The sequence below is a fragment of the Plectropomus leopardus genome, chromosome 22 (genome assembly GCF_008729295.1).
Source record: "Plectropomus leopardus isolate mb chromosome 22, YSFRI_Pleo_2.0, whole genome shotgun sequence".
Classification (NCBI taxonomy): Eukaryota; Metazoa; Chordata; class Actinopteri; order Perciformes; family Serranidae; genus Plectropomus; species Plectropomus leopardus.
Window position 1 is genome coordinate 9,719,484 of NC_056484.1, and position 25,350 is coordinate 9,744,833.

The 25,350-nt window shown below is 40.0% G+C and overlaps 1 protein-coding gene across 1 annotated transcript in view; it reads left to right on the forward strand.

Annotated features, from left to right (window-relative positions):
• chchd3a (coiled-coil-helix-coiled-coil-helix domain containing 3a) overlaps positions 1–25,350 on the forward strand; it is a 90,539-nt gene that overhangs the window by 32,760 nt on the left and 32,429 nt on the right. The window contains exon 6 of the mRNA XM_042511231.1: positions 24,006–24,089. Coding sequence (XP_042367165.1) covers positions 24,006–24,089 — 84 coding nt within the window. The remainder of the gene's footprint in view (positions 1–24,005; positions 24,090–25,350) is intronic.

The following is a 25,350-nucleotide window of genomic DNA, read 5'->3' on the forward strand; positions in this document are numbered from 1 at the left end:
GGCACTCAGGTCGTGGCTTGACGATCGACCCGCACAGTGTGAGCGCACAAATTGTGAGCTTTGGCTTTACATCACAGATCATTTTCTCAAACAGCGGGATTTTGAATTTAACAACATTTCAAATTTTTTCATAGTGTGTGCCCAGCTTTAGTGAGTAACACATTCTTTCGCTGTGTTACCAGAAAATTTTTTTTTTTTTTAAATTACTGAAACAATTCTATCAGTTTAATATAGAGAGAAGAAAGAAACAAAAAATATTGAGTGAGAGATGGGAATGTCATTCAAGAATTTTACCCAATGTAATGTTAACCAGGGACTTTTTCTAAGCCACAAGGATGCCCTAAAGTTGTGTTTTTGAAATATGATCAGTAAGAAAAGGTGTATAGAAACAGGGTCTTATGTGAAACTGTAAGATGATTGATAAAAAAATAGCAAGAAAACAAGAGGGAAAAAGGAAAAGCTGTAGCACAAAACTGAAAGGTTAAAAAAGCTCTATTAAAGAAAAGTACTGTTTGTGTATATGTATACTTTATATATAGCTGTTATTGCATCTGTGGTTTTATTGCACTTCAGATTGTTCTAATTGAAACCGAATTGACCTGAGCCCTTCTTTCATGTTCATTGCCACTGAAAAAAACATTTGTCTATGGCAGCTGTAGTGCTTGTGTTCTTTGTCCAGGGTGGTATTGATTTGTCCTCCTCATTAAGATACAGGTCACGGTCAGCGGCAGGACCCCATACAGTCCCTCCTCTTCTTCATACACAAAGAGAGCGACGCTCTGAGCAGTTATGCCTCCCCACGCTCACCTATAATGACCATAACCTCTGCAACCATAGCTGCACCAATTACAGTGACACCCATTCTGGAGAATTGCCCCGAGACATGGGGTTAGACTCGGGGCTGGGTAGCATTTAGATTTTATTGATTTAGATCCCGCTTATATATTCCTGATCTTGTGATATACCTCTTCTGAGCTTGCCATTTTAAACACAAAAAGAAGGTGGAAACCACCTTAAGTTTCAGCATATTTTGGGAAGGAATTAACAGTAATTTGTTGTAAATTATATGCATTTTTTGTTTTTGGTTTAAAATGAGGAATGCAACTACTCTATGACTATTGTAGCCAGAGTTTGTTGAATTATAGCTCTACTGTCGACTTGCCAAACTCTAAATTAAAGAGTTGGTTCACCCCAAAATAAGAAATACATACTTTTCCTCTTACCGGTAGTGCTATTCATCAATCTCAATTGTGTTGGTGTGATTTGGAGAGTGTTGGAGATATTGGCTGTAAAGATGTCTACCAGCTCTCAATATAATAGAATTAGATGGTACTCGGCTTGTGGTGCTCAAAGTGCCAAAAACAAAACAAAACAAACAAACAAAAAAGAACACTTCATAAACTCAACAACAAGATAAACCACAGACCTTGTTGTAAGCAGTTTCATGAATTTGCCGGAAAGAGACATTGCTGTTTTCAAATGTATATTTTTGGCGCCTTGAGAAGCACAAGCAAAGTGCAATCCATTTCCATTATCAGTCCCCTTAGGATTTTACAGGCTAGTTTTGGAGTTTTTGTGGCCTGAAATATCTGATTTCACAGCAGTTTCTCCTAAAAACTGAGATGCATGTTGCCGCTTTCAGGCATTTTGTTTTTTAAGTTGTCCATCCATCTTTTGGCGGTCATAGGTCAAAGGGCAAGGTCACTGTGACCTTGCATCTGTCTCATTTTTTTGTGACACTATCTTGGCTGTTCATCTTGAGACTGTCCTGACTGTATAGATCTCCTGTGCTGCTGGGTTGAAGATGCGTGTGAAACATTCACGTTTTAAAGTATGCAACATCTTTGCAACATTTAAACGACGTTAACTGTCATGGCTAAATAAAAGTCTGGTCAGACTGTAACAATAACCTGGTGTTGTTCCAATGATTATAAAACCGCACAATTCTTAGTATCTGATTTGTACGCTACCACTAACATGTATGTTTGATCTAACTCAACTTGATTTTTATGCATGCTCAGTAGATCTGTAAGTAGATCAGTTTACACCCACCTTTGTCGTATAATCAGTGATTTGCTTCGCATGGTCTTTAGCAGCATATTTTGTTCGTAAATGTGAGACATTCAAAACAGTGAGTTTGATGATGTTATGCTGGGGACTGCTATGATTGCTGAAACTTACAGAAACCTATGATGATTGGTTAAATTAGCAGAGAAATTACAAGGATTGGACTTGCCAGTTAAAGCAGTGAATTGTTTATTAATATAAATCATAGTGGTGTCAGAAGTGGCCCGGGCCCTAAATGGTTCCTACCACCCTGGTAGGAGTGCTTGTCCTTCAGGCTTTTCCACCACTAGTCACTCGTGTCCCTGTCAGGCTGACTGGCAGTAGCCAGCCACCAAGTCCACCAGTAATTGAAACTTCACAGCAGTGGAGGCAGGGGTGTGTGTTGTCGTTGTCATTGTTGTTGGGTTCCTGGTGTTTTGCCATTGGAGGGGAACATGTTCAATGTCGAGGTTTGCACATGTTCTGCCACTCAGGGGGAACTGCAGGAAAAGGAAGGGAAACACCGATGTGGAAATGTTTGTGGTAGTTAGAGGCAGAGCTTTATTGATACATTGTTTCATTGACAGCTGTTAAAATAATTGCCAACTAATTTAAGTATCCATTAATATGTTTGAGTAATTTGAAAGAAAAAAATGTTCAAAATCTGTTATTCAAGCTTCTTTAGTGTTAATATTTTATGGTTTCCTCTCTCCTTTATGCGTGGATGGATTACTGAAAGGATGTACAGGGCACAGGCCCAGGGGACAAAGTTTCTGGGAACTCCCTGGCTTTTATCTGCAAGATGTCACCTAAAATAAATACCTACCAGCCAGGAAGAGCCTGAAAAAATGACCACATAAAGACCAAAAAGAGATGCAAAGGAACTGCAAAGCAGATACAAAATAACTCCAAAAATGGGCAAAACAACCACAAAGAGACACAAAATAACTACAAAGTGACACAGAACAAAAAAAAAACAACCCACAAAATTAGCTGAAAGAGACACAAAATGACTGCAAAGACTCAAAGAACTATAGAAAGATACAAAACAACCACAAGAAGACACAAAACTATTAAAACAAACCCAAGATTATCACAAAGACACAAAACCACAAAATGATGCACAGTAACCAGAAGTCCTGCTGCTGTGTAGGAGAGGTGTTGGGGCCCTTTGGATATCTGTGTCTTGGGGCCTGTTATCTCTTAATCAACCCATTCCTCTATGTCTAAATATCTTTGGGTTGTGGACATTTTGAGGACATCATCTTGGCTTTTGGGAAACACTGATTAATATTTAACAATTTTCTGACCTTTTATAGACCCAACAATTAGTTGATTAAAATGGCAAAAAAATCTACAGATTAATCAACCATGAAAATAATCATTGGATGTAGCCCTTGTGAGAAGTACATCATCATTTTTCAGGGTTTTTGCATTTTGCATGCACTTTGCTCAGCTGTTGGGATGATACAAAACAGGCAGACAATTACTATTTGAATGATTGACACTAAGATGAGCCTTTGATGATCCATAGTTTCTGTGAAGTTGTATTTGTCATTTATTATGCCTTGCTTGTCCAGAACTGGAGAAAAAGCTTCACTTCTGAGATCACAGTAGCTACAAATAACAAAAGGTCAAGTCGGTCAAATTTGCACTAATAAAAAAAAAAAAAATAGTCGCAACACTTCTCACTGCGTTGTTTTGTCTCTAAAAATCTTGGCATCCTAATAAAGACAGACTATCTTCTCATCATGTGGTCATTCAGAATCATTTCTGGATGAGTGTTATTTAATGATCAGACAGCCTGGTGTGGAAGAACTCTGATTGTTGGCTTTGTTTGGTCAAGATGGCCTCATCAAGGAGTTACTTAGTAGAGTCATTACACACAAATAAACCCTTAATTAGAGAACAGGTCAATTAGTGCTTAATTTCCCAGCAACATCAGTGAGGAATCTGTGATTCTTTGCAGTGGAGACCGGCTGAAATAAAAGCAGAAAAGACCAGTGAATGAATGAGCTCAATATAAATATTATTTGGTCTTTATGTACTGACAAATGATGAGTTTTGACAGAGAGATATACTAGCACACGAGTCACGCACTTATTCACAGTCTACAACCATCTGTCAGTGCACACATGTGTGTTTTAATGAAATCACAGACTTCCGCCGTCCCCTCCTTTTGATTTTCAACATCTCTGCTCCCTGCAGAGCCAAACTGGCCCAGTGGCCAATCAATCACTGGCCACAGTGTTTCACCGAGACATAGGCTCTAACCCCGAGGCAGACTTTTCAATCAAACACGAGGTCATCAATCTTTCCAGGCTCCAAACAGTGACCGAGGTGGGGTCTACCTGGCGGCAATGGTTTTGCCTACTCTTGGCAACTAGTCTAAAACCCTCAGATCTTACGTTTACTTTTTTTTCAGTTTTTTTTTTTCTTCTTTTTTTCTTTTGATTTGACACCTTAAGCTAACACTGATTGAGAGACACTGGGCAACAGTATTACATATATAAATACATAACCACAGAATATGTTAAGATTTGTTTAACTAACCAAAAGCTAATTGTTTAATTGATTTGTTTTCTCTGCTGATTCTCTGTACACAATCATGTCAAAGGGACATGCTCCGAAATGAGAATAGGTAATCATAAAAACAACTATAAATAAAAGCTTGGAGACACACTGATGGAGACCTTTCTATCAGAAAGTGTATAGGCCATCAATCATACATATAGTAGTAATAGTAATATCAACAAAAAACTATGACACTGATGAAAGTCTGACCTTTTTTATGAGATCATTAAAGAAGGGTGGGCTTTTTTAAAAGTGGTTGATGGTTTTGTCATCATATAACAAGCATATTAGTGTTGAAATGAAAAAAACACTATTCTAGAAACATCAGTCTTGAAACGTCAGCAAAAAATTGCATTTCACCTGAGGGTGGTGCCTTGTCAACATTATTTTCAGCTCACATTGGGTCCTCTCATCACTTAAGTTTTGTTTTGTTTTTGTTTTTTAAATATATGAAAGATTTTAAAAAATGTGCCAAACTTTGGATGTGCCAAAGTATATCTTGAGACCAACATTAGCTTTGTCCATTTATTTAATTTTTATCTGTCAGAGACACCAATACCATTTACGATCAATTAACTACGGAACTAGTGAATCTCCCTTCACATCAAATATAAACCAAAATGCTGTTACTGAGTTGCTTATTTCTCAGAAAATGTTTCAGCTTATCGTTAAATTACTATATAAGATCACCGGCCGCCATTGTTTCACACGAACCTTTCTACATCAAATCACCCACCATTGGGAGCATTTATTAGTCTGAACAGGCACATAACATTCTGGCAATTGTAGGTTTTTTTACCTATTGAGAAAAAACGTCCTTTTTCTCTGCTTTCTCTCATCATGTAGCACCAATTTCAGAAGTATTTGCGTCCCTATACCGCAGAGACAGCCTAGTTTTATGTGAGCGCCTGCTTTAAATCGGTGAAATACTTCTTTAAATCAGTAAAATTATTGCCTTGCTCTTTTAAGGTCCGCTAACCATATAAGTTACAGGTGTACTTAGCATATATGATTGAAGAGTATGACTTGAAAAATAAGCTTCTCTGAGCCTCTCAGCAGATCATAATTGCAGATACAGGTCTATTATAGACCCGATAAAAAAGTATCAATGAAAACAGAGCTGAAGCTGCATTAAAAAAAAACCCATTAATACCGGAGATAGTTAAATGTGACAGTGAAATAAATGTTTGCTGATACAAAGATGAGGCCCCATAAAAACAGAATGCTGATATCCAGAGCCTTGTTCTACCTATCAGCCTTGTCGTTGTTTATCATGCTTTTGTTGCTCCCTCTGTTTCCATCTTTATCTCTTCCTCTCTCTCTCACACACACACACACACACACACACACACACACACACACACACACACACACACACACACCAGTAGCTAATGTGATGTTCCATGATTTTTCCGCCACCTCTGCTTTCACAGCAAGGGATAATACAGCATACCAAGAGCGTTTGTTTGCTCCCTACACACACACACCCTCAGACACACACACCATGTCCATCCTGTCAGAGCTCCTGGAGAAAATCAGTCCCTACTCTTTCCTTAAACTGTGTTCCATTTGATGCTTGGCTGGCTTGAAAATGACTTTGGGTAAAGCTTAACATTTTTAATGCAGCAAGTCCCCCTCTGCTCACCCCGTTGCTCCTCTCCCCTCTAAAAACTGCAGTCTCCAGCAAATGTCCTGCTTCTTTTGGAAAATCTTGTGTACTTCAGTTGCGCGCTGTTGCATTTTAGATACAGCCGACTGGACCTGGCTGATAATGGGCTGACAATTTAATTTCCCAGGTATTAAAGGAGACTTGCTGGGTTTTGAATTGGTGCCCGCTGGTGGTATTTCAAACAAAAAAAAAATAGAGAGGAAATAAAAAAACATTTCTTTTTCTCTAAACTTATTATTTTTTTCCCTCCACATCACAGAGTATAAAGAAGATTGAGGGGAGAAAAGGTCCTCATGTCTTTTACTTTTGAATGAGATAAAGAGAGGTAGTGGTACACTGTGATTTACATATTTTGTGGATATGCTCTGCTCACCAAGGACAAATTGCATCCTATCTTTGACTCCAGTTCTCTGAGCTGTTGTAAGCATAACCCCTGCCAGGCTTCATGTAACTGGGTTTAAGAGATTTGTCAGTCTGTTTGATTTGTATGAAGTTGGAAATGATTTTTCAGGTGCTTTTTGCACTGTAGAAGTGCTGCGGAAGGGGTTAGGGTGACGTGGCATAAATCACAGAATGACCCAAAGTTGAAGGCTCTTCAAACAAATAGGACCACTAGTGTACAACAGAGGATATTGTTTCTCCAATATAAGAAGAACACGATTTTTCCTAGTTAGGAACTGATTCATTTGTCAGTATACTATGTATATTGGCACTTTACCCCCATTAAAAATGACTGATAAATACCTCTGAACACAACTGCACATATTCCAGCAGGAACATGATCCGAAATTGGCTACATGTAGCAGTGTACCTACAGCTGGGGAATGACTGTTATGGCAAATAGCGGCAATTTCTACCATAAAAATCAATTAGAAGCTTCTATACACAATTGCATTTGTTCCAGCAGGAAAATGATCAGTATTTTGGGAGTTATTTGCAACAACAGCAACTATGACTGCATGTTCACGTGACGTTAGGATGTAGCTCCATGTAGCAGACCATGTAAATCCTTACAGTAGGGTGCCTGGAGCAGATGACCATTTAAAGAAATTTGTCCACGTGTTGACATCCTCTTGGAGCAGTAGAAAGAAGGTTAGAAACAGAGTATTTAGAAAAGTCTAAAGTTTTTTTCCCCACAGGGATTACTTTAACATTCATTCACCTCATTATTTGAAACTTTGGCAAAGTTTATTGGAAATATCCATCATTGTAGTATAATGTATGACAGGAAGGACTAATAGGTCCCCTTTGAGAGGAAAAAGAGCAATAGCACAGTCTTTCAAGTTTAAATTTGGAGTGAAACAGGGATCTTATGCTTTGATTAGTCATGCAACCCTGTTAACCATCCCATCAGACCTGTGTTACCACATACTGTAGGGTGCAAGTCTTTTGGATAAACTCATAAATCTACTGCCATTTAACAGCTTCTGTAGCTGTTTTCTGTCAGATACTTGCGGGCTGTAAACAGTTACAAAGTATCTGTAACTGTTTATAGCCCGCGGGAAAGTAATTTCTGAAGTATTTACTTATTTAGCTGTTAAAAAAAAAACCCAACAAACCTTTAATCCATAATAGAATACTATGTCTGCTGTACTTCTGAATATAGACAAAAACATCCAAGGGAATTTATGATTTGTATTTATTTATTTTTTATTGAGGAGCATGTTTTGCCAGAAGGAACATGTTTCAGATTAATATCTTGTGTAAGATGCTTCTGATATTTACACTCTTGCAACAAATATTTTATGACACTGGACAAAAATCTGTACTTTGGTTCTTTTTAATGGAATATCCAATTGATCTTCTTGGCCCTGCGCGTTATTTATTTGTCTATTTTTCTATGGCAAACCAAATTTCAGTTAACTCTCACTAGATTTAGACTTAGCTGAATCAAAGAATGTATATATGGTACCACTGCTCTTCAGCATTATCAGAGTTTTCATTGACTGGCCCAGAGGGGGAGCTACAATTTCAGATCTAACAAGCAGACACTAAAAGGCCTGGAGGGGGAATATATCACTCACTGTGGATATATTATGAAGGTTACATGATGGCATTGATGAATTATTAAAACTACTGAAAAAGTACAAACAGAGAAACTGATAATCGGCTATATCCCTGGGTATTTTCTTATCTCCAGTTGATGTTTTGAAATGCAAAGCTTTCAGCCTTAAGTTTAGTTAAGAGTTCAGTGAATAATACAAGTTTTGTCTTTTATGAATGGTTGTTTGTTTGCTCAGTGGATATTAAATGTTTGTGTGATCAACTTAAATGAGCAGCTATTCTGTTGCGGCACTGCCCTTTTGATTGTTTCCTACTGTATATAGATGTGTCTGTTTTTCTCTCTCACTCTTTCTCCCCTCTGTCTTTGTAATGCTTTCTCCCTCACGTCTTGGCGGGTGTCCACTCAACCATCCTTTACATATTGACGGCTGTACCTCACCCCTGCCCAGGGTGTGGTGCCCACACATTGTGCCAGTATTGGGGTTAGACGGGAGGTCAGGCTCTAATTGGCAGGGCCCGTGGCTGGCACTCTGCGCCAAGCCCTTACCCTGTCAGCTAATTGGCACTGCGAGCGGCCAGCGGTGGGGCCGGGATACAGCAGCGCTTCGATTGATGGATGGATACTGGTGTCAGGGAAGCTTCTTTCTGACAAGAGAGCTTGTACAGTCAATTTACTGCCTCAGCCACAATGGGCGGTATATGTATTTATGTATGTATTCATCCTCATTTGTTCTAAACGTTTTTGAAAACTGACAAGAATTGGCTTATTGTGCTGCATGCTCTTTTTCACCTTTGTCTGAGCCGTGAAAGCAATTGATTTGTGTAAACAGAAACTAATTACCTAATAGCACTTTCAGCACAATGCATCGCTGAAAATTTGAGTTTTGTGTACTTTACAGAAAATCCAGAAAAAAAGATCACAAAACTTGTTTAAAGTTTGACTTTTCTTTCTCCTCCATATACTCCATGTCCCCATTAGTGAATGCAGCAAGAGTTACTTGCAGATTTTAATTACAGCCATTCATTACAGCTAAAGACACTCATATGGAAACTGTATAATATTCAGTTAGGGAAAAATTGATTTCTTTTTTTGGTCAGAGTGACTGCAACAATGGCATGATAATTTTAGTGGGTTTAAGAGTGTGCTGTGGCAGGTTTTAGGTGATTTAAAGGAGTATTTCACCAACAAATGACCATTTGTATATGAATTACTCATCCTGTGTTACATTAAATTTGTAAAGATAATGTTTTTCTTGCATGACTCCAATGAATTGAGAATCCAAAAAGAGAAATGTCTTAATAAATGGAAGTCATAGGGGTCTGCATTTAAAAGCAAATATCTATATCTAAACATCAATTTACAAATTCACACAGCTCTTGTAGAATTATCCAAGTCTCATTTGTCCAGTTATATGCTCACTACTTCCCAAACAGACCTTTCTGATGGGGAACTGAGCTGAAAGTGTAACTTAATCTCTGCTCTCTTCAAAGCCAGACCCCATTGACAAATACAGTAATTTTACCTGACTTAACATGAGAGCTGCTGTTCAACCACTGCCTCGATCAGTTTGTTTGTGTTATTGTGTGACAAACAAAACAGGAAGGTACTTCTCTGCTGCAGTGCTGTGTTCACAGCTGTGGCCTACTGGCAATGGGAAAGGAGGCTATCATTTAGTTATGAAGGTAGAAGGTGGTGGAAAAAGGGTATAACTGATATACAAAGCGTCATTTGGAGGTTGAAGGAGTCCTTTAGAAAGACTTGTTGGATTCGTGATGGTGCCGCGACCTCTTTGCACCCTATAATATTATTGAGAATGGGTTTGCAATATTTACTTTATTTCCCTTTCATTCACTTTAACTGACACTTAATTGGCCATATATTGGTATGCAAATGTTAAAAAAGCAAGTATCCTGTGTTAACTTGGATGAAGCATTGCGTGTGTGTGCGTGTGTGTGTGTGTGTCTCAGTACAGTAGATATGTTGGATGTGTAATATGACAGGTATTTTCTTTTGAGCTCATCCTTTTCCATTTTCTTGGTCCTCCTCTGTGTTTTCCCTCCTGGCTCTGACAGGAGAGCGGTATTAATGAGGTTCTATAGTAGTGAACAGTCGGCTCAGCTAATGGTGCTCGAGGCAGAGATTTTGATTGAACGATGGAAAGAACTTAAACATATGGAGGGAACGTAGACGAGAGGGGAGTCGAGGAGCAGAAAATCTAGATGAGATATCGCTGCGGTGAGGGAATGGAAAGAGGATAAAAGGGAGGGGAATAAATAGAGAGCAGACAAGAGAGAAAGAGATATTGATTCACAAAGCCGTTTTCAAAAAAAGGTTACAAACTCCAATTAGGAAACAAACCAATCCAAAACAGCTCTCAAAGCTACATAAAAAAGTGTTGACTTTAAAAAAATGTCAAATAATCTTAGAGGAAGAGCAACAGTATGAAACTGTTTCTGCAAGCAGGAATTCTCTGGTGAAGTATTTATTTACTTATTGATACAATTTGACGTGTTAGTGGAAAGCTTGCAAGTCATTTAAAAGTGAACAGGCTAACCTGTGATTTACAAGAAGAAAACAACTCCTAAATGACTCTTTTCTGTGCATCCCTATAAAGTTAGCTGTTGTGACAGCTAACAGTAGGTAAGTAGGGCATCAAGGAATAGGGGAAAAAGGAATGTATTCAGCTAAAGGGGTTAGTTGATTAGAGGTGACCCTGGATCTGCTGACATAAGCTTTATAGACAGAAGCTGAAGGTGGACTGAGGCCCCCCTCCCGTCTCCATCATGCCTGGGAAGACCACCTGCTGCTGGGTGAAATGAATATGCATTGATACACAGCATGAGCACTGGGAAATGTACAGTATGCTCACAGCCGTGATCACAGAAAGATCCAGTCACCTACACAGACACTAGGATGGTTTTTAACATGCGGATGGATCAAAGTGTGGATTCACATGCTGCGGGCACATGCACAGTGACGGGTCAGACGCACGCAGCTTCAGTTATCCAAAAGGTCCAATGTCAGCAACACATCCTCAGGCTGTCCCCTTTTTCTCGCTGCATGTCTTCCACGTAATGTCTTTCGTTTGCTCCCTGGGGACATCTGTTGTCCAAAGACAATATGCCTCCTTTACACTCTCAGGTCATTCACTGTGTCCTCTGCTGTCAAGTAAAGGAATTTTGTGCCGTCTGAATGAATGCGCACAAGTATTCTCCACGCTTGTTTTTACATGCCATCTTCTTCTGGTCAATAGGAACAGGCAATATGGCCAAAATCTTCAATAACAGTATATGTAATTTTCTGGAAATGGTACACAAAGCAGTAATTGTTCTGTAATTTCAGTTAAGAAATGTTTAGAATAAATATACTGTACTTAATTTCATTTGATTATTATGCCTCTGAGCCAGTGACAACTGTGGCCGGAGGCATTATGTTTTCTTGTTGTCCGCCGTCCATCTCATTGTCTTAAACACCATACATCAGGGAATTTCTTCATTTTTGGCACAAACATTCATTTGGATTTATCAATGAACTAACTTTTTAGAATCAGGTTGTCAAAGGTTAAAGTTACTGTGACCACACAAGGTACCTTTTATGTCCATAAGTCAAGAATTCATATGCTAATTATGACAAATTTCACATTAATGCCAACATGATAAGATGGTAAAGTGATGTCATTTCATATACAAAGGGCCAAAGGTCAACATCATTTTGACATCATAATGTTTTGTAAAAACACTTTTCTGGTCATTATTCATCTTCATAACTCAGGGTAGACAGCACGTTTCTTTCTAGAATTATTCACTGGAATCACACGTCAGTATAGTGATAACTTCCATTTTTGCCAAAAAAAGAAAATATAATTCCTTTTATTGTATTTCTTCAAAATTGTCAAATTGTTGTTTTCTTTTTTACAACTTTGCTCTTCTCCAATTCTGTCCAAATGTGGGAGATCCCATGAGTATGACAAGTTCTTGCTATAGCGTGCCCCAAATAGCCTTTGTGGTAGAATTATATAAATGAGAAAACTGACATGACACTTTTTTCATTCCAGTTTGTATTTGGACAAGACTGTCCCTATGTTGTTATTGGCTTGGCCACACTCTTCCTGCCTTTGTATAAGTCTCTCTTTCTCTCTACAAGCACCAGAGTATCTTCTCCCTTCCTCTCATGTTTAGCCCCTTTGTCCCCATGTTCCCATTGTTCTCTCGGCATGCCCCCTGTTCCCATCTTGGCTGAGACTTCCTCCATACATGCCCCCCATGTCTCGGTAATGAACCCACAGCTCTTCATCTCTCCTCCGTCTTCCCCTGTGTGTTGGACATGACAGATGACTGTGGACCTCCAGAGGTTCGCTCCCCAGGGCTCTAGATAAAGGCAGCTCCGACCACAAGATGATCAATCAATCAGTTTACACCGCGGGCGCCCGATCAGCCAATTAATCAATCTCTGAGCCAGCAGATGTTGTTGCCGTCTCTCAGCGCAGGAGCTGGCGGTGGAGTGTTGGAGGTGGTGTCTCCAACAAAGGCCGAGGGGCTTGAAGTGTCTCGGAGTAGAAAGGAAAGTGATTTTTCATGTTTCTACCAGGACTTCAACCTTTTGTGGGTTCAACAGTCCGTTTTCACTGGATGATCTTCTCAAGCTTTTCCAGTGTTATTCCATGCCTTTCATTCTGTAAAATATCCTAAAGGAAGCATGGTCCTTCATTGACAAGCTTATGATGACTGCAAACCTCACTGCTTGTATCCTTCCATGAAATATTTTTTAATATTCTTTAAATTTATACACATTTGTAAAAAGTGCAAAAGAGATGTAAATGTGTGAGTGGGCTGACACCGCTGTCTCAGCATCATTAAGGCCAGCTGGTTCAGATCAAGCCCTCTGTTGACCCCTTTTCACAGTCAATGAGCCACAGACTCCACAAGGACACTTCATTTTAATGTGCGCTTAAACAGCCAGTAGTTAGGATACAAGCACAAACATTGAGACACCCACACTCAACACCTACACCTCTTGGCCTTTGGTCCCTGTCCTGGCCCTTCTGTCCCTGTCCTGAGCAGGTCAGCCCTTTGACCCACCAGGTCATTGCGTCATTACTCACTGTGCTAAGAGATCCCCCCGGGAGAGGCATTCTGTCTGCAGCCTGTGGCTTCAATGTCTTTTTCAACCACGATGCTCCAGTTTGCTTGTCAAGATTAAGTCAAGTAACCAAAGTGTAAACAAGAGTTTAACATACCTGGAATGTTGTCATCAGTTACATCAGCTAAAATTAACTTTTAATTAAACCAAAAGCTACTTGAAGCTGTGATTTTAGAAGCTTTGCTATTCAACATGTCCAGCTCTTTAATTTCTGTGTCGTTAATTTGAGCGTGTCTCTGTTCTTTTTTTATCTTCAACTTCTATCCCGTCCATCTCTTTCAACCATTTACCTATGCTTAGCCCACCCAGCAAAATTCATAACAAAATGCAAAATTCAATATGTAAAGTAATACTGTTGTTATGTAGCCACAGTTGTGTACAGAGTATTTTACAGCAGCTTTGAATGTGGCCCAACTAGTCATAATTGATTTTTTTTTTTTTAAAAAGCAATTTTGTTTGATGTTTGCCCAAATTGGATGCAAACAAATAAAAACTCATAAACATGAGTAACATGGACTGACAGGTAACTAAATCATTGTTTTGAAGTTCTGCCACACTGCTACACTGTCACATTGTGTGCCAACAGACACCTGGTAATCAACATCTGCACACTGCTGTCGCTGCTGGCACGGACGCTTGTTTCTCTTTTTAGAATTTCCAAAGCATAAGCGAGTGTCACTGGCCAATCCACATACCAAATAGGGAAAAGGTCAAACTATTGTATGCAATAAAAATAGACCAATTCTTACAGCATTTGGTGAGAAGGTAATTGTTTTAGCCGGAGCTTTTTAGCCACAGCCAGCCTGTTCTCCGTGATTAATGACACCACTGCTCCTTTTGACTTTATTGTGACCATTCCCAGCTCCACTGACATAAATCCCTGTGAAGAGGTGTCCAGGATGCTGCAATATTATGTTGTGACAGGGCGGCCATGCTGTCAAGTTTATTTCAGGGCGTCCTTGTGGCCCAGCTGTGTGATACTCATGTGACTGATTCAAAATCAGTCTGCAGCCTTTGTTGGAAGTCAAACCCCCGCACTCTTTTTCTCCCTGTTTCCTGTTGCTCTCTACAGTGAACTGTCAAACAGAAGTCAACTCAACTGACCTCATAGGGTTAATCTACTTTCTATGGTGGTCTTGCCATCAGAGAGTCAGCAGCTGAACTTCATTACAGATTAGAATTAATACTATAATTTGATGGACACAAAGCATTTGACATTTAAACATTATTAAATTTGATAATGATTGTCATCTTTGCTTCAAACAAAGTGCTTGTTGGGTCATCGAACAGCATCTGAACCCCCTCGCACACACCTCTCCGACTCGGGAATTGGGGTGACCGCTTCCAACAGTTTTTGTAACTTTCTGAATTCGACAGTCTGACAATCAGGAAAGTCAGAATTCTGCAGTACTATTATTCTACTACTTTAGTCAGTCTTTGTGAACAGCTAATACACTTTTTTAAAGATTTTTTTTTTTTTTGGCTTTTATTGCATTTAATGTACAGGACAGCTTGAGCATGAAAAGGGGAGACAGAAAGGGGGTGACTATATATGGGGTGCTGCTCTATCCACTGAGCCACCAGGCGCCCCAGCTAATGCACTTTTGTCATATTTTACTGATAAGTTGTACTACATTTTGTTTGTTTCCACCTATTAAAAGGAATGGAATTAAAAAAGAAAACATTGAGATTCAGGAATTAACCAAACAAAACTGCTAGATAAACAGTGTGGGAAGTTGTTTTAAGGATGTGTTTGGTATTTCTTAACCTGGACCCTATTTTTAAGTGACTAGCAACAGTTTCTGAAATTGGCTCAGTCTTGAACGAGGGGTCTGCAGCCAGCAGTGGTGAAACAGGCTGCAGCGTAACCACTCAGGACATGTCCGAACTGTTAATTTATATCCAATATAAGTGCTTGTTTTTGCCACTGACAGGCTTAGATAATTTTTTTTAGTGTCTGACAATTTATGGAAAGTATCCCTACAGAGATTTATCTGTTTTTTTTATAGAGTAAGATCCTTTTTGTTTAATGAGAAACTGCCAGTGGCAATTCTACCAGACTCCTTTTAAATAAACAATAACATAAGTGTGTCTAGAGGCAGCATATTCTCACATCTAACTGGGTGAGTTGGGGGTTTATTTCAACCAAACCAGACATGGTGACTATAGGGGCAGCGGAAAGATGACCCAAGACAGTTTTGTTCATTTTCATTTTGCTTGTGTCGACTTTGAATAAAGTGTGTTTTATGATGATAAAATAAAAGTTTATTTAAATGGAGTCTGGTGGGTTTGACAGTAGCAATTGTGTGTGTTTCTGGCTTAACAAAAAGGATCTTACTCTTTAAAATAACAAGCATATCTCTGTAGGGAGCATTTCCATAAGTTGTTAGACGCTTACAGTAACAGCCTGTTAATGGCAAAAACAAGAACTTAAGTGGACATTAAGTGACTTTGCAAACATGCCCTGAACGGTACAGCTACAGCAGTCTCACTCATTACTCAACCAAGTTAAAACAGTTAAAAAAAGAAAAAGAAAAATAGGGTCCAGGTTAAAAAATGCTGAATTTACCCTATAAGTAAATGCTCATTTGTAAGTGATGGCCAAATTAAGTGTCAATATATGATCGAATTTCTTTCAAAAATTAAAACAATCAAGCAATACTGTCTGACAATAGTGCAAAAACTATCAGAATTAAGATTCATTTCAGCATTTACAAGCTCAGCTCTGGCTTATTGGCCCAACTGAGAAAAAAACATTTTTAACCGAACTCTGCGGCAAGATTATTTGTAATAAAAAGTGACACTTTTCTCCACCATGAGTATGCGTGTGAATCAGTGTTTGACAGTGTGTTTGTCCTTTAGTGTTATCAGCCAAGGTAAAGCCCATTAACTGACCACACTATATCTGACACGATTGCATCGCCCATAACCCCGGCACCTCCTGTGGAGACTAATAGCGAGCCTTGAACCTAAGTGCTATTGCAGCTCAGTAAAACCTCATGATGCTAATTAACCAGCCAAAGTGAATGGATTCCTATGGAGTTTTACAGCTCCTGCTAGCAGAGACTTATGTTTTATTAGTGACTCTAAGGGCAATGCGTAACACTGCCAGTAAGGTCTGCGTTTGGTGATATCATTTTACACTCCATCACTTAGATTTGATCTGCCGGTGATAGCTTTTAAAGATAGAGTTGCAATGGTTTTAGAGGCAGTTACAGGATGTGCCAAGATTTGTGGGAGGTGGTGTGTGTCTGAAATACTTTTGAGTGTGTGTGCGCGAGCTTTGTAGGTGTTCTGCAAAAAGTAAGAGTGTTTTTTCTGAAACCTCTCTTAAAATATTCACCTATCTCCTTGATATGACAGTTCTCTGAACAACTGTCAGAAAACCCAATTTACCTTCCAACTATCTTGTCATCCATATTCCATCCACACATTGACCCATCTCTCTCTCTCTCTCTGTTTCATCTTCTCCACCGCATGAACTTCTCCCATCTCTTCCCTCCATCCATCTCTAACCTCCCACATGCCACCTACGCCTTCGCCGTGCCAATTAACACCGGAGCACGGTCACATTGTGCTGCCCTCTGACCCCCTCCCTGCCTGTTGGAGCACGCAGGACCCGAGGCCCGCCGCCTCAGTATTAGTTTGTCACAGGGCCCTGTCGCGCAGGTCTGTGATAGATGGGCCCTGGTGAGCAGCTCTGACCCACTGTGCTGCAGCCGCTCACTTGGATGGTGTGAGGGAGCATTGATTATGATGCTGCTGGTGACAGGGGTGAATCAGGGCTGAGCTGATGGTGGCAGAGGGAAGACAAAAGAGACCGAGGTTATGGATGAGGTGCTGTTAGTTAATGTGATGAGATTTGATTTGTGCTCTATCGATCATGGCATCTTGCAAGATTATTTTCATCTAGCATGATTTATAAGCATGTAGCGGGCGTGCAGTGTAACAGTGAATCACCTCATTGTTACATTACAGAGGTCTCCATCATTGAGGTGTGAAATGAAGAATGTAATATGTACAGAATTGCTAATAGCCATAATCAGATTTTTTTTCTAGTAAGGCAGAATTACATTTTTTTTGTTTGAAACATTGTGGAGCTCATATCCTTAATGTGTACTGTTAAAAATTGAATTTTGTTTTAAAGAGATCCACTTTTTTAAGCTGCTAATTTTCAACCTTGATGTTAGGACACCCTAAAGGGGTTGCAATGTATACGTGAGCTTCATAACAAATTGATGAATGGGATCAGAGTTAATCAAAAATATATTTCTACTTCACAAAACTATCTTTTTCCAGACTCCTCTGAAAAGCCCCTTTCTTGATAAAGAAAGTATAGTAAAGTAAGATAACTATTTTTGTATTTAATGGGAAAGGTTACAGTCGGCATTCATTTCAGGGTCAAATGTCTGCAGTAGTCAGGGGTATTTATTGGTTTCTGCTCCAACCAACTGGCTCCGATTAGCAGTGATGGAAATATGAAACCCAGGTGGACACGCTTCTATTTTTTTTGGCCCACTTTTCAGCTCTGCATAATGACACGACACCACAAAATGCCATCTTTCTCTGTCCAAGAGGTGCTGGAACATCTTTCAAGATTAGTCTGGACAACTTTTATGTCACACTAGAGTCACAACGCTGTTGTGTTGCAAGTCCCACCCATCACGCCTCTTTGCTGTCTAAAAATCACCCTTTGGGGCGGCAGCATGCTTTTGTTGTTTGTTTCTTATTAAAAAGCAAAGCAGGCGTAATGAAGGAACCTAATTGTGTCCCTGTTGAGGCGTATGTGTAAAATGGGCTTATTTTTACCTACTGTGAGTAATTGTTTCGTCTCTAAATAGTGACTTGAAAGTATACTGTGTTTCTCCAGAAAGGAGAGCAGGAAAGTATGCTTGTATGACATAACTATATTATCCACCATAAATGCAGTATAACAGGGAGTCCCATACAGAGCCACACACAGTTTAAGTACTCACACATGCAGTTGCCCTGAGCACGCAGGCAGGAGTTAGCTTTATTCCAGTCCCTTGAAATACTTTAAAAGAAAGAAAAAGTGAACAGAGACACTTTAAACAAAAAAGCAGGTGTGGAAGAAAATAAAGTGTGTGCGAGCAATTGAGTGCAGGAACAGGCGGTGGGTGTCGGGGCCTGACGCAGCAGAATCCACCTGTTTTCATCCCTCTTCCATCCTCCTCTCCTGTTCTCCTCCCTCCTCCTCCTCCTCCTCCTTCTCCACCCTCGCTCACAGCTCAAACTGCGGCAGTCGGCTAATTAAAAAACATGGCTGTCCTTAATTATTCAGCGGCTGGCTAATTGATATTCACAGAGGCGTTCACCTCGCCTAAACGATCCGTTTAATCTGACCACCACGGTCTCACTCTCAACCGCCTGTCACCCTCAGCCATTGTGCTACTGTACTTAATAAGAGACCAGAGGGAAATGAATACAGGATGGTGTGGAGAGGGGTGTAAAAGTTTGCTGTTGATGTTATTGTAGTTTTCAGGGCTACAAACAGCAGTGTATGGACTCTGCTGTCTGCGCTCTGGGGGAGGCTGTTGTTTTGAGTGTTTGTATTTTTACCAGGCTATTTTTTTTTTTCTATGTCACGGGTTGCTGCACAGGAAAATTAGACAGAGTAAGGCTGAATTAGAATTAGTATATTAGCCAAAATAAATTACATCATCTTTTGGACTTGCAAAGTTTTAAAGTGCCTATAAAATTTGGAAACTGTGTGTTTTAGCGTAAAGGTGATTGACAGTTGATTCTAATTTCCACTAAAAAATCAACGGATTCAGAGCCTGAAAGTTTCAGGTGTCCCCTTTATCTTCCTTTCTGTACTTTGCGATCATTCCCTCCCTTTTACTTCTCTCTAAAGTTAAAGAGATGCACTTGGCTCGGCCTCCTTGTTCCATCTAACAGCCAGTTCTCCATTCTTGACACCTCTGATGATAAATCACCTTTTATTGTCCTCTTCCACTTTGTCTCTTATCTTTCTGTTCTTTCCACTCGTTTTTTTTTCTTCCATTTTCTGCCCTTCTCTTCCTCGTCCACCCTCCACACTTACCCCAGCTCTCCTCCTCCACCCGTGACCGCCTCTTCATTAGGGGAACAAAAGGTGGACGGGCAGTGGTGAAGTCTGTCCCATTGTTTGGCCCTTAGTATGATTAGATTATCTTTAAAGTCTGCTGAATGGAGTTAATCAGTCGGAAGTAATCCTGACATAGCGTGTGTGTCTGGGCCTGTGTGTGTGTCTGTCATCAGAGAGGAGCGCCAACCTGCTCGCATGGAAATTGAACACATGCACTGCTGCATGTATGCATAGACTTAGACACACACAAAAGTGAGCAAAAAAAAAAAAAAAAATCCCTGGGCACACATTTCTGTCACAACCTCTCCTCTTTTAATGACCCCTTTAGTCTCGCCTTCAGCACACATTTATCTCTCCACCCACTCTCTGTGGGTACAGCTGCTCCGGCTGGTGTGTGTATGTGCTTACGTGTGCGTTTCAGATCAGTGTCTGAGCCGTTGTTTGTGTCTTGGGTGTGTGTGCATCTTTTGTCTCTCTCTGCAAAGCTAAAGTCTTTAGTCGCCACCTATCAGCGTAACATTGAGTTTGGACACACTCGTGACAGTACACAACCCCCTGCCAATCCTCTCCTCTGCGTTTTCCTCCACCCCATCGTCCCTCTCCTTTTCCTCGTAAATTGAGCTGTCTGTAGGAGACAGTTTTTTGGCACCTTGTCTCAGTCTCTCAAAAACTTTTGCCAATCCTAGAAGCCCTGATTGCAAGCTCGGGATCGATAGCACATTTTAAGGTCATAATAGTGCTTATTCTAGTGTACTTACAGCATACTTTTAAGGGTGTACTTCAGGGTACATTCACAAACCACTATCATTTAAGTGGATTTCATCAAGTGCTGGCAACTTTAGTTTTTGTAGCTCAATGGCCACGCAACAGTAGTTCAGACATGTAAGGGGACGCAATGGAGACGATTGTCTGATCTTAACAAAAAGGCGGTTTAATGTTAGGCTGAGGACAGCAGAGACAGCAGCAACTTAGTCATGGTGTTGCTTTACTGAGTGATGTCAGGAATGTGATAAAGTGGTGCGGTGGAGCTCTTTTTTTTTTTTTTTACCTTTATTAGCCTTAAGTCTGGAGGGGATCATGTGTTTGGTCATGCGTATCTGTCTGTCTGCAGCTAATCTCAAAAACTACTGGACCAATCAGCCTAATATTTTGGATGTACATGAATAACTATATGTTCAAGGACCTCTCTTGGTTCACAGTTTTTGAAAACCCTTGGTTTTTGACTCTTTTATACCACCATTGTCTGCTGTCTCCTCACTCCTCCTAACTGACCAGAAGGAGCTGGAAGTTTTCTGGAAATCAGCCCAGCTAAAAACGACAAGTCATGGTTTAAAAACTGACATCCATTGAAAGGTTTTGTCTCATTTTGAACCGAAACATCTGCAGATTAATTTCATATTGAAAACGTTATGATCCACTAAAGTTAGGTATGTTGCAATATCAACAAGCCCCCGTTTTTATCTTTAGGACATTTTGACTGTAAGGGATGGAAGGGACAATTCCACCGGAGCTTTTTTAGAATCAGCATTTTGCCTCTCCGATTTTGTAAACCTGCAGATTTTGTTTATTTTTGTTTGCGGCCCTGTTTTTTTTTTGTTTTTGTTGAACACATAAATAAGCAGTTCATTTAGTTAAATGTTATCTTTTTTGGTCTATTTTAATTTTGTTATTTTTGCTATTGTTATTACCTACTTTGTTGTGCTGTAGCCTACAGACAAAGTTAATACTGTCAGAGTCCAGCTATGAATGACATAATCAATGATTTGTGGCTATTTCAGTCATTAAAAATGCATTCATTCTCATAATTAGATTTATCTGTTTTTCACATGCATACGTCTGTTAGCAAGAGAAATCGATCATCTCTGTGCAACACGCTTTGGCTCCGTCAAATACAGACAAGGCTTATTTTTCTTAGATTCTGGGATGCTTTTGAAACAGTCTCTGGTGCATCTGCTGAAAAGAATTGTCCAGAGATGCAGCAATCATTCTGGGCAGCCGCCAGCGGAGATCTGCACCTCCTCAGGTTTTTTCTATACGTTGATCTGTAAGCGACATAATGTCACTCTATGTGTGTGTGTGCAGATGTCTGCCTGTGTTGGTAGGTTTCTGTCTTGTGTGTTAGACTTGAAGCATCTCCTTGACTTTGAAACTTCCCCCCACTCATCTCATGTGAGGCCAGCCCCTCAGTGACACTCCTCATCACAATGCATAGAGCATGCAGCTCCGCCTGCAGTGCACCGAGTCGCCAAACACAGATGGTTATCAGTGTAGTGGAGATTGGATGGGGTAATGCAATTTTTTTTTCTCTCCATACGATGTATTTTCTTCATACTCTCTTCTTCTCCCTCAGCATCCCATATTGTTTAAAACAACAGCCTCAGAGCTTTTATGCATGGCTGCTTTCCATAGGACAGTCCTCTGCTATGTGGTGATGTGTTTTTGAGTTTTAATCTATGTTTCTTAGCATTCAAAAATGGCCATATACCATACATGTATTGTGTATGCACTGGCGTGTGTATATGCCAGTGCAAGAGGAGATTGAGAGGATGAAGTGTGAGTATTCGAGCAGAACAGTGTGGCAGCCAGTCACCCCTAGCCTCTGAATACTAAACCTTTCCAAATGTCACTGTGAAAAAGTTTTTGGATGAATCATTGCCTCTTTACACACTTTCTCTTCTTCTGTCTTGTGTTTCAATGCTTCCCTTATTCAGGAGATTGGACGGAAGGTAGGTCTAGAGGTTTTTACTTTCTCCTATACTCTACATTTCCCTCTCACTGTTTCTGCACTATAAAGTCAAGGATTTCTTTTTTTCCTGTTCAGCGTATTTGACACATGATCTCTTTTTAAAGCTTTCTTACTCCAAGTGCTTTGTAGAATTCTAGATGATTTCAGCTTATTTTCTGATCTTATTAACAAAAGGAAGCATTAATATAATATGCTTTTAGTTGGGACCTAAAGTTTGCAGTGGCTTTAAGTAATTTAGTTCTCTGTCTTGTCTAAATGTTCTTCTTTTCAAATACTTTTCATACCTCCACACCGGAGTTAATTGTGGCCGGAGGCACTATATTTTTGGGTTATCTGTCTGTCCATATGTACCTATGTCCATTTGTCCATTCCATTCTTGTGAACTAGATATCTTAAGAACCCATTGAGAGAATTACTTCAAATTTGGCACAAAAGTCCACTTTGATGCCAAAATGAACTTTTAAGATTTTGGTCAAGGTAACTATGGCCTTGCGTCCATCATGTCTTCTTAGAATTTCTTCAGATTTGGCAAAACAGTCTACATGGCTTCAAGAATGACCTGATTGATTTTGGTGTTTAAAGGTCACGGTCAATGTGACCTGGTCTGTCTAAACTTGTAAATGCAATATCTTGAGAACACCTCAAGGGAATTTCTTAAAATTTGCCACAAATGTCCATTTGGATGCAAAGTGAACTTATTAGATTTTGGTGGTCAAAGGTCAAGGTCATTATGGCCTTGCATCCGTCTCATTCTTGTAAATGTGATAGCTTGATCCCTTAACTTTGCGACAAATGTCCACTTGGACTCCAGAATGAATTGATTAGAATTTGGTGGTCCAAGTTCAAAGTCAAACTTCTAGTTTTTCGGTATCCCCCCCGTAATAAAAAAACATATTTGTCCCAGTTTTATCATACTCATCCGTAAACATCAGTATATTAATAGGCTTGGACAAGTAAATGATCAGAAGCAATTCCACGATAAGAAATAAATGTCTTTTAAGGAACTTCTGTCCCAATTATTAAAATTTAAATTCACATTTACATTTGAGTCACTGGCCCTCTATCCTAGTGTGAAGGTCTGCTTTTTCCTCTCTGTGAGCTGATACATCCAGGTCTTATCTGTTCTGTATATCACCCAGAGAGTCAGCCGTACGTTTAGTGAAGGTCACAGTAGAGGAGAGGACAGTGGAGATTGGTAGTGCCGGGTAAATATATACGCCAGACCATGGTGCTTGTTCGCACTGAGAACTGATGTTATCCTCTTGGCCCGATAGCAGCCAGTCTGAAGATTGAACACAAGAGGACAAAGAAGCACATACAATACATGCCAAGGCATCATCAGTCTCATACACACAGACACACAGGTGTATTATCTGCACATTAAGCAACACGTGCACATATTCCCGTACATACCAAAACTAGGTGTATGCACGTGCTGGCAGGCACAGTGCACACCTCATCAAACATTATATTAAAAAAGATCACTCACAAAGTGTCTCTGCCTATAAACAGAAGGTCTGTGTTTGTGTTTAGTCTTCTGTATACACACTTGTCTCATTATTGGCCTCTCTCATGTGTCTGTATATTTGTTTATGTGTGTTTGTGATTGGTTTGATAAAATTGGCAACGCTCCACTGAGCACATAAGTGATGGTTTTTCTTCTCTCCTCTGTGTGCATGTGTGTATGCTGCATGTGGTGCGTGCGTGTGTGTGTGTGTTTTCATTTGTGTGTGTTTAGGCCAAGCAGCTGGGGGCCAGAGAAGCAGACCTAAACAAGCAGGATGCTTTCTACAGGGAGCAGGTGGCCCGGCTGGAGGAGAGGGTAAGAAACAGTTTGCACCGCCTGAGAAATGCCTGTATATAGATATCAGCTATTGAAGGAATAATTTGGATTTTTTTTAATTGGGGTTGTATGAGGCACTTATTCATAGTCATTAGATGATGGTTAATGCACCTGAAGTTTGGAGTAACAAACAGGAATACTTACACGGAAGATCAGTAATATACTGCTGTAGAGGGTAACAGCAAATTACCAGTTTTGTCCATGGAATTTGGTGGCTTAGAAGAGAGCGATATAATGCCTTCAGTTCCTGTCAGAAAAAGCTGTTTGATGGCAAGGTAAAGTTTTAAAAATATAACAAACACTAAAACAGATATTGATCCTTTATTAGGAGGCTTAAAAAATGTTTTGCGGTGGCTCCTGACCACAAAAGTACATTGCTTATCTCCATGGCAGTACTCCAGCCTTGGGTTGCACTAAACATCATTTACAGTAGGTATTACACTGACTACAACCTGACGTCTTGACACGTTCAATGCTCACGTGACAGGTTCCATCCAGTTGCGTTCCCAAGTGACACCACCCTTGCATGTATCGGATGCAAGGGTGGTGTCACTATTTGACGAGTGTGCAATGAGAACAGGCTGGCTATACATACCGTGCATGTGTATTTGACACATAATCATTGCAAAGTTTTGCTCCACACTTAACTACAAAAAGGATTTATAAAAATAAATAATAAAATAAAACCAAAGCAAAGCGCAACTACTGAGATTATCCCAAGGTGAAGGACAGAGTTTCCAAAAGTGAAGCAACTTTCTATTTTAGAACAGAACACAAAGTAAAAGCTAAATGCTGCATTATACACTCACCAAGTCAGATGACATCATTGCTATTTTTAAGAACATACATCATGTGCTGCAGCTCCAGTTTTTCCCTGGGGAAAAGTTTTCATAACTTACCTCTGTTCGTGTATAATGCGACACAAAGCAATGCACATAGAAATGCACGTATTGGTATACACACAAACAAGCGCACAGATTAATGCACACAGTTCAGACCGCGTACACAGTAAGCTCGGTCATCACGGGGCTCAGCCAAAGTACAGGCACATTTATTCTTTTTCTTCATCCCTCTGCCCCACTGTTTTTGTTATCATCCCTCAACTTAAACTCTGCACGCCTTCCCCCTGTGTGCTGTGCATCGCTCTCTCTTTCTTTTTCTCTGCCTCTCAGTAATTGTCTCTCCGCTGCTCTTTTTGCTCTGCGGCCCTCTTTTTTTCTTTTAATTTCCACCCTCCATC